Source organism: Amborella trichopoda, chromosome 2 (assembly GCF_054954075.1).
Source record: "Amborella trichopoda isolate Santa Cruz 75 chromosome 2, AtrichopodaSantaCruz75HAP2 v2.0, whole genome shotgun sequence".
NCBI lineage: Eukaryota > Viridiplantae > Streptophyta > Magnoliopsida > Amborellales > Amborellaceae > Amborella > Amborella trichopoda.
The window spans coordinates 61,638,131-61,648,708 of NC_142337.1; the positions used below are offsets into that span (position 1 = coordinate 61,638,131).

The 10,578-nt window shown below is 34.8% G+C and overlaps 1 protein-coding gene across 1 annotated transcript; it reads right to left on the reverse strand.

Annotated features, from left to right (window-relative positions):
* Window positions 1–4,708: 4,708 nt before the first annotated feature.
* On the reverse strand, window positions 4,709–8,274 carry BMY3 (beta-amylase 3). Its single transcript, XM_006855348.4, has 3 exons — window positions 7,478–8,274; window positions 6,428–6,907; window positions 4,709–5,877 (listed from the first exon to the last, which is right to left on the reverse strand). The coding sequence occupies exons 1-3, from the start codon at window positions 7,706–7,708 to the stop codon at window positions 5,014–5,016; spliced, it is 1,575 nt and encodes a 524-aa protein (XP_006855410.2). The 5' UTR covers window positions 7,709–8,274; the 3' UTR covers window positions 4,709–5,013.
* Between the last annotated feature and the right edge of the window lie 2,304 nt (window positions 8,275–10,578).

The window sequence follows — 10,578 nt, forward strand, 5'->3', positions numbered from 1 at the left end:
CTGATCACCATTTCATGAGAGTAAGCAAGTTAGAATCCATGCTCTGAAGTCTGAACTTGCGTACTCTCTCTCATACATAAACTGAAGTTGTGTACTCTCTCTCTCTCATGCATATACAATCAATGGAAAGAAAGAATGCAAATCAAATAAAACAGTGTCAAGGCTCCTGTTGGGCATGTACTCATAAACTATAAGCTTTTCTTCTCTCTCAAAACAGCAGTGCAGGATCTTCACAAGATTTAGATGTTGGAGTTTGGCGATCAAGGTGAATTCAATCTTGAACGCCTTTACTCCCACTCTCGAAATCCCTGAAAGTCGTTTTACTGGAATCATTCGCCTATCATTCAACTTCTCCTGTAAATTTTTTTCTCATTGTTGCTATTTCGAAGCATCTGTAACCAGATACACAAAGGATTTCAAAGAACAGAATTACCCTATTTACAGAACCTTGCCCTCCTTCTCCAAGCTTATTTTCTTCAGAAAAGTTGCTGGTGGCAACTAAAATGGTATCTAAGTAGAAAACTGTTGGCCTAGTTTCATCTCGTTGCACCCCATTATTTGATCTCTCTGTCAAATTTGAAAGTGTTACATGTTTATCGTGGTTCCTTCCTATCAAATACGACAACAGGAGACTAAAAACGAATGAAATATTTCGTAACTGTTAAAAGGTTCCACTCATCTGACATTAACTTAAGTTTTAAGAGTGAAAATCCCATTGAATGAACTACTACATGTATCATTTTACCTTTTTGTTTGGTTGTTTTTTTTGGCAGACGGGACCTGCATGTGCCAACAACATTTAGGAAGTACTGCAAAGATAACAATGACCTCAAATGTGGGTGATTTCCCTTTTCAACTGCATCGACATGTAAAACCAAACCATCTCACATTTCACTTGTTTAATATGCGTCACATCATGAAAAATGAGCTACACAAAAATCTCAGTAGCAAAGTAAAATTGACATATATTCGTGAACATCCACTCAGGAATCAGAATGGTATTAGCAAAAATATTGTAGGTAAATATAGCCACTGATGGCAGTAGATAATTCTGACTGTTCTAATGTATTGCTCAAGAGGGGATGCTTCTTTTTTGGCTTAAAGAAAAAAAAAAAAAAAACAAAAGAACAAACTCGGAGTTGTTAGATGAACACATTCCATATCTGTTATAACAAACAATTAAACAGCACCAGAAATCTGGACGTGTAGCAAAGCCGAACCAGAAAAGCGAAACATATATATTTTTCATTTCAGCAGGTTCTCATTATTTTCTTGTACAATTCCTTCTCTACATTTTCTCTGCTATCTTTTTATTTCCTACGGGTCACCCTGATGTGCCATGTTGGGATGCCAAAAATAATCTGCAACCCCAAAACCAGGGGAGATATTTGATTTCCATGCTCAAACGAACTCACTCGTGTGGTTCAAATGCGGCCTAAGCGGAAGTACCTGTAATTGTAATGCTAGATGGTCCATCAAGAAGCTTATAAGGTCTGCTGCACGATTCACACAAATTAAAGTTCGAAAGTGCCTTCCACTTTCAAACTTTGGCGAATTGGATCCAAGGACCAGGAAGAAGTCTGCTTTAAAAAGTGAACTTTTTTTTCTCATATCTATGTTCTTAACAAACTTATGTATTTTTCATTTGATCATGGCACTATTGCTAGTTCATCTTAGAAATTTAAGGTCATTTGATCATATTAATGGTGGACAGTGGAGCTTAACCGTTCTTTTGCCATTGTGTTCCCATCTAAGGGACCATTCATCTTCAGAATAAACCATGGATTTCGGGGATTATGTAGTGTGTTTTGTATACAACGTCTAGCAACTCATACTGTGCCAATAATGGGGTTGGGGTTGTGGTGGTAGCACCACCTGTACCCCAGCTAAGATCTTTCAGCTCATTGTCAGATCCCGCCACGTCCCTATTTGACATGGATTCGTCAGGCGTATCTTGTCTCTTCCCGACACACACAATTCGGACCGATACTATGGACCATCCATCCTTAGTAGTAGTTGAATGGCGCAGCGTTTCCAAACTTGCGAGTTGACTTGACGGAATTTGGGCATGGGCAAAGGGCAAGGTCTCTCATCAAGATTGGAGCTTGAGCTCGTATCGATATCTCATCGTGCTCATATGTAAGGGTGGAGTCGACACTACAGGGAACGAGATGACTACAGCAAGCAAGAGTGGTAGTTTAGGAACTAATCCAGCTAAAGCTCATGAAATTCCAAATTCGGGCTCTCCTCAACATAGGTATCGGTGCTTCCATTGGAGCATGCATTCAAAAAGCACAAATGATTTAAAAAATGGGTAGGGATTCGTCATCCCCATTTAATTTTCCCAAAAAAAAAAAAAATCAACCAATCCCCTGGAATATTTTCCTTTTTATATCAAAATTGCAAAACAAATCACGAGAAATTTGTAAAAAATAAAAAACAGCAAAAGGCTAAAGAATTTATAAAAAAAATTAAAAGTATAAAAAAATAAGAATAATTTATGTTGAATAGGGAAAGTGGAAAAAATCCATTTATAGCTTGGAACAACTTAGAAAAATCCAAAAAAAGAAAAAGAGAATATCATGAGAAAATTCACCCATCATCACAAAAAGTTTGAGGTGTGCCGTACCTATACATTATAACATTGATACCGTATATAAACTTTTTTCATTTATTAGTCATTGGTAAAAAAATTAGTTTTTAAGGCCTTTCCAATAATATGTAGTGTACCAATATCCTAGCGGTAGCGGTGTCAAGCTGAGTTACTCTGTCGAGTCCGAGTCGACAAACTAATATTCAAGTCTGCTGACTGACTAATGTTCATCTCTGTCGAGTCTGAGTCGACCAACTACTATTCCACCAATGAGAATTGTTTTGAGCAGCAGTTCATCAGGATGGATGGCCTGATCAGTGCTTGCAATCAAATTGTCTGAACGCGCTTATAACTCTATTTCCCTATTTAAAGATTTTCAATCCCATCCAAGCCATTTTATGCTACAGCGTATATACAATGCTCGCGCCGGATCAACAGTGTATATCTATTCCCTCGGATATTTTCGATCTAAAATTTTAGGAACCCTCATCACTCGCTAGTCACTAGATAACCATTCTTAAAATTAAAAATTTGAATTTTTAGTTTTCTAATACTTGGATTACGCCATCTAAATATTGGACGATCTCTGTTTAATCTTGAGAAGTTATTTTTTTAATTGAGGTTAATCTATCGGTTAAGGATATACATCTTCAAAATTTAGGGTCCTACCAAAAATTATACGAGAGAGTAAATATACAATATGCTCGTATGGGAACATAATGTCTTTTGGCTTTATATTGTATGAATACAGTGAATGGTCCCTCCCAGTTTCTTCGCTCTGGAAAGCAGGGAGGAGCTTCCCACGATTATGGAGTCAAAGCTGGTCATTCACACGCATTTATATAAGAAGGGATTAATTTGATTCAATATACCGTACTATCTTTTGATTTCTTTTGGAAATATAAATAACAAATATTTGACCTATATTTTTTTATTTAATTTTGAAGTAAAAAAATTTACATATAAGATGGCAACTTGCATCCTTACAATTAAGATTAAGGTGCACATAAAAAACAATCCATCACAAAAAATGTTTTTTTGATATTGGGAAATACTCTAATTGATCATTTCGATTGGTGGTTCGGTCAAAATCGGTTATAACTAGTTGGACTAAATTTAAAAAAAAGGAAAAAAAATAGATATAATATTTTTAAAAATATAAGATATATTAAAATATTTTTCAACTTTATTTGGTCGAACAACTAACTGATTTATCTGGCAAATATTGATCAAACATTAGTTTCATACCAAACTCAATTTCTACCTTATAGTAGGACCGTCAAGGCACCGGTAAGTGGTTCGATCGTTTAGACCATCAGTTCAATCCGATCTTGATAACTATAATTTCGACATCTCGATATGAAAAGAAAAAAATTTGAATCTCAAAAATAATACATCTTGCAACATAATACATGGACCGTCCATTTTCAAAAATTTTATGTGTTTATAGATCTACCTGATTTGAATTATTTTTTGAGTTTAAATTCTCAATAACTAGAAATGAAAATAGATTCGTAGGCTATCTTAAGCATTTTTGACGCCAAAATTAAATCGTTATGCAAACTACACCCATAAAAAAAGGTACATGATCATGAGTTGGAATAATTAAATTCACTAAAATATATAATAGTGCCCTTAAAATAAATAAGTCTAAAATGAAATACAAAATGTTGTTTTTAATATTTAAAATTTCAATATTTAAATTTTCAAATGGAAAAAAGTTTATATAAGAAGTCCTAAAGCACACTCTAAAAGTCAAGTATGGAAAAACTCCATCATCTCAACTTGAACATTTAAGGTGGTAAAAAAAAATTGGATCTCAACTTGAACATTAAGGTCGTAAGAAAAAAAAAAAAATCTCAAGCTCTAAAAATATAGGGTATATTATAACAACTTATCTAGAACGATTTTTTTTGCCTTAAAAATAAATGTTCACAAATCCGCAAGATACCATTTTTTTGAGTTTCAAATTTTATTGTTGTTGGAAATTGATTTTAGAGCCATGTGTTCGTGAAATCACAGGTTGAGTTTCTCTACAAGTCTTGATAATCTTGAACATTTATAATCATGCTGTAGTAAGCAGGATGGGTACTAAAAATGGAGGTTCAGCAAAAATTGTACATAAACCAATATCCATTAGATTTGTTTGGGATAAAGAGGACAATCTACCTCAAATCCCAATTTCCACCCCACATGGGCTTGGAACTTAAACATCTTGAAAGCGTGACTCTTGACTCCTAATAAATAAATATAATACATAAAATTTTGTTAGGCTATAACCTAAGGAGAAAAAAATATCTTCCCCATATTTCACACTATAACATAGCAAGGACAAATCTCCTCCTAATACTATTTACACCAAGAGATGAACTTCGTATACAACAGCATCTCCTAAAAAATACTTAAAGAGGGACAATATCTCATGCCTGCAACTGAAGAGTCTTCTCCTTTGATTCATGGGATACAGAGACCCCACCAAAAGTTTGTGCACCCTTCGATCCCACTGCAACATCATCTGAATCTTTTTCTGGCATCTCTAGATGCCATATGAAATCAGTAAACAAAGGCCAATGCTCAGGAGAAAAGAAATCGGCCCCCATCCTCATATATGTAAACCCTGCTAAGCCCATCTCCAAATTCTTCTTAATCTTAGCAAACCCACCAGAATTCCCCTTTAGTTGTGAATTCTCACCGGAAACCGATACCCCATGTGCATCACAAGCCTCCTTTACCCTCTTAACAATGGAGTCTGATAAATCCATGCTAGGTAAAACTACTCCAGCTGAATTCTCAGCAAACATTTTCATAACATCACTGTAACCATCTCTTTCACTTGTCTCATAAAACCCGCTAGTAAGCTCAGCTGCATGAGATCTAGTATTGCACCAATGGTGAACGGTAGGGATCTTACCCGAAATTCGCACTGGAAAAGAATTTCCCGGCAAGTTTCTGAAGATTCCAGCAGCTTTTGAGAGCATCCGATTTCCATGAGATATGAGGCAATTAGAGTACCAAGAGAGGAAGAAGTTACCATAGGGAGTCTCCCAGGACCCATTGTATTGCCGGAAAAAGTTGCTGGAATCAGGCGAGCTGTCATAAGGTGGGGCATCATGGGGTCCAGAATAGCCCCACTGATGGTGCCCTAGAGTTCGAGCGTGTTGTTGGAGGTTGGCGAGCATGTGCTTGTCATAGCATTGGAATTCTCCAACACCAGTGGAATTAGGGTTTTCAGGTAAAGATGGGTAGCGGAGTTCGCCATTTGGGCCGAGACCAATTGTTAATTCCTGTACATATCAGACAGTGAAAGTCAGATTCATGGTGGTTTAGAGAATATGATGGGAATTAAGCCTCAACATTTATGAAAATCACAATAGAGTACTCAGGTTTCATCATGATATAAAAAAATTCAGCTGGTTTTTGTATTGCATTTGGGGGAGAATGGACTTTGCAACGAAATTATGTGTATCAAACAGTGATCAAAATTTAGCAAACTTGGGCACGATTTCAAGTTGAAGTTTGAGAAGGAAAGCATCCATGATTCAATAAACAAAAGTACATAGCCAGATGGATCCAAATTTATGATTCCTCAATCAAGATTCACCCAAAAATCATCCATCAAACGTTACTGGAAGTATTACTCATAACTACCAGCTGATTTTGGGTGATATCATAAATTTATAGAGTTATGCTCCCCAAACAAAAAACAGGGGGGCTTTCAGAACAAAGGAACAAAAGACAGGCTTAAAATGTTCACACAAGCAAACAGCCATATATTTATATCCTCATGCCATGATGCATTCTTGTGAGAGTAAAACATAGAACCATATTGCTTACCGTGATTGTGGAGCCCAAGAAATTTGAAAATTCAGATTTGAAGCTTTCCATAAAATCCCCATATGCTTGCAATGGGGACTTCCCAGAAAGCAAAGCAAGCTCATCAGTCCCCAAAGACAAGCAATCTCTGAACCTCTTCCCTCCCCTGTCCGTGAAAAATATATCTGGGTTTTCTTCACCAACCTTCAAAACCCACTTTGGTAGAGTGATTCCCCTTGCTGTTGATCCGTGGAAATTGAACGCGACATTGAGCTTCAACCCGGCTTCTCTCACCATTTCAGCCACTTCCAAATGAGACGACCAGTCATAACTTCCTGCTGTTTCTCCCTCTACAATTCCCCACCAAATTGGAAAACTAACGCCTTCTACACCAAGAAGTTTTAGAGGTCTTAATCCCGCTGCTATTGCCTTGGCATGGTTTAGGGCGTTACATGCTGATATGGTGTCCAGGGGGAGGCCGACAAATAATGGAAGCCGATTCTACATAAGCAAAAACTGGGGTTAGGCATGAACAAAATAAATTGAGATTTTCCAATAAAACTTCCATCTTTTCATCTTTTCACAATTCTAGGAAACTGAATAATTACTTCACAGCGGTTCTACAAAGTTGGAGTTGGCTGGAATTTCAAGAACCCAAGTTTCATTTTTTCCCCCGTTTTTTAGAGAATCAAGTGATTATTTGATAAAATTTCTCTAAACTTTAGCTATGTTTACATGAAAAACTCAGAAATTATGCTATTTCAAACCTGATATGAGATGAAACTATTCTTATCATCTGTTCTCAAATAAGTATCCAAGTTTTTATTTATTTTTTACATCAAAAAAATTTCATTTTGATTTCTTACTTAAAACAAATCAGAAAATCCAGCCTAAAACATCGGCTGATTCACCTACAAAACCATATTTTTTAAACTGCCATCAAATTCCAGTTGAAATCCGGGTCTTTGGCCAATATATAAACAGAAATCAGATAAAAATATAAAGGAACTGAATACATAAAAGCTACATCCACGACTAAAAAATTCAAAAAATTAAATAAGGAGTACTTACTGTTTTGTCATGCGACATTTTCAAGCAACCTTCACGGACAATACATTTTTCAGGTGTAATCTCCTTCAAAGAAACCCTAATTGCTCCCCTTCTCCATTTACTCCTGAGATTAACCTTTATTTGATCCCGTTTGTTGCAGATCCTCTCATGACCACAACAAGGAAGCCTCTGAAACCCTAGATCTACCCTCTCGGCATTCATTTGAGAACAACCAACCATTGACATCTCCATTTTTCGAGATTAATAGGGATATGAAGACTTCCACAAAACAAAGCCACACAAGAATGGCTAAAAATAGGGGGGAATTTTACAAAATGATTTAAATTGAAGGGTTAATAAAACAGTGTTCACTAACCACCAGAGATTTCAATGAAAAGTAATAAGTACCTAATATTTCAGGAAAAGAAAATCGAAGACAATATCTCTTCTGAGATCGATAACACTAACGATTAAAAAACAGAACAATATTACTGGAAAAACATTTTGGAATGATGCAAAAAAATCACAAATATGATACAGGAAGATAAAATTACAGATGGTGCACTAAAAATCGTAAAAAAAGAAACCGACCAACAAAAAGTAAACAGTGTAAGGATTAATAGAGAAAAACGCAGTTTATGATCTGGAAACTAAATTCCAGAGTTTAATTCCTCAAATTATCGTGAAAAATACACAATAAAAAGATCTAACAGAGAAGATTAGTAAAGGGCTTATTGACCCCCCAAAACCAAAACAGCAGGAGAAATTAAAAGCAAGAAGATAAGACTGACTTCAACTCCTCTCGCCCACTTTTGTCCTTTTAAGGCTCTCATAAATCTCTTATTTATAGCCCATTTTGTAGGAGACCTTGACAATGACGAAAACATTCCTAACAATTTTCTAAATCTCCAAGACACCCTCATATACTCCTACACCGAATGATCATATATGCCCCTCATTTATCGGATACTCCTACTATTTGATTTTTGGTTTGGACTGTAGGCTCATTTTAAATAAGGAAATTTATCAAAATATATTTTACATTTTAAAAAACTAATGTTTACTTCTTTTCAACTATTGCAACTCATCGTCAGTATATTCTAATGTCTATTTTGAGATTATATCAAGAGACATTGCTAAAGTATTTAATAGTTGATCTCTTTTGTGTGTTTCAATAATTTTTCCTTTCAATAGCGTGTTGGGATATAATAACGTAGACTACTAAAAAATTTAGGACATTTTCCGCCCTTATCTAGCTACCAGAATGTATCTCATAAAGCTTGATTTCGATTGACAATATTTTGATCTAGTTGAATTTTTAGGTAAACTTAATTTTGAAAATATCAAATACATGTAATTTATGTTTATAACTTAGGGAAGGCCACTAGTGAAAAAAGCTGATTTGTTTTGGACTATCAATATTAATGGGAAGTTCAATGCAAAAATATAGTTCTTTTATTGCTCATTTTCTACTATGATACTTTTGTGAGATGTTTTGTAAGGGAAAAAAAATGGATACATTTAACAAATTTTTTGTTCTCGTTCTCTCTTTGTTTCTTTCTATAATGGAGGATAATTTGGTCACCGTCTAAATATAGGGCACCTTTGATATTTCTGAAGCGTTTCAGACCTCAAGTAAACAAAAGGGTAATTTTGTCAAATTTCCCTTGAGAAAAGTATAGGGAAGCTAGGTGGCTCCACGTCAGAGCTGTCGTCTCAGCCTCAGAAACAACTGGGAATTGTTTCGTCTTCTTTGACGTTGACAGTGAGCGGTTTTTCTTGAATGGATGACGTGACGTGGCATTCGCTCGATGACGTGGAAAGCCAAACTACATCGTGCCGACGTTGGAAAAAATTTGTGGTGAGAATAATTTCTAAACTTATGAAAAAAAAAAAATTTAATTTTCATAAACCTTACCGATCTGTTTAGAAAAAAACATTTAACTTTTATAAACCTCACCTACACCACCACCAGTCTATTTTGAAAAAAAACCTTTAACTTCCATTAACCTCACTCACACCAATCTTTTTTTTTTCAATTTTGAGGGTTTTTTTTTACCAAAATTAAAAAAAATCTTAACGCCATAGTATTTTAAGCAGTGTAAAAACACTAACAATCTTATACGGCACTATAAATGTCGTAAACCCTTTTCTCCTATTTATATTTATCTCTTTTAGCTTGTTTATATTTATCTTTTTTATCTATTTAATTTTTTTTATGATTATCTCTTCTTTTTCTCTTTCATTCTTTTTAATATTTATCTCTTCTTTCTCTCTAATCTTTTTTATCTCTTATTTCTCTATCTAACTCTCTTTTTCTCTCGAAGGAGATTTGTATAACAACATGTGTATACCGTACCATCCTTATAAAAACGGCCTTCAACCCCATCCCGTATGAAAGTAGGACAGAGTCAGATTTGTATCACGTTGGAATCTTGTTTGTTGAGTTGATGAAGTAAGTAGGGAGAGTTAGTGAGAGAAAGAAGAGAAAAGAAATTAGAGAGAAAAAAAAGAAGATTTGTATCACATTGGAATTGTGTTTGTTGAGTTGATGAAGTAAGTAGAAAGAGAAAGAGATTAGTGAGAGAAAAGATTTAGAGAGAGAGAAGAAATAAAGAAAAGATAAAAAAATTAGAAAGAAAGAAGAGATAAACATAAAAAAAACTAGAGAGATAAAAGAGATAAATATGAACATGAGAAAATGGTTTAAGATATTTTGAGTGCTGTATAACATGGGTTAGTTTTTACGATACTTAAAATCTCATATAGCATGAGTTAGTTTTTACGGTGTGGGCGAGCTTTATGAAAGTTAAAAGTTTTTTTTTCTAAATAGATAAAAATTAAGATATATTTGTAATAATTTTCCTTAAAAAAAAATTATCCTATACATTTTTTTTTAACGATGTTACTACTCTTTATTTTTGACAATAATGTTACTAATTCTTATCGATCAAATGTGTTTACAATGGAATCAAATAAACCACACTTGCCTGATAAAGAAATACCACACTTAGGCCGTTTACCACCTCATTTGCTTCTCTATAAATATAAAAAATGTCACCTGGACGCGACCTACATCTAAGTATAACATATCTCAGGGTCAATAGCGGTCTAAACTTTTT

Excerpts from the sequence above, each read along its gene's own strand:
- BMY3 (XM_006855348.4), bottom strand. The coding sequence starts at position 7,708 with ATGGAGATGTCAATGGTTGGTTGTTCTCAAATGAATGCCGAGAGGGTA. Across the intron at positions 6,908-7,477 it reads AAATGTCGCATGACAAAACA|AATCGGCTTCCATTATTTGT; the intron begins GTAAGTACTCCT and ends TTGCTTATGTAG. Across the intron at positions 5,878-6,427 it reads TCTTGGGCTCCACAATCACG|GAATTAACAATTGGTCTCGG; the intron begins GTAAGCAATATG and ends TGATATGTACAG.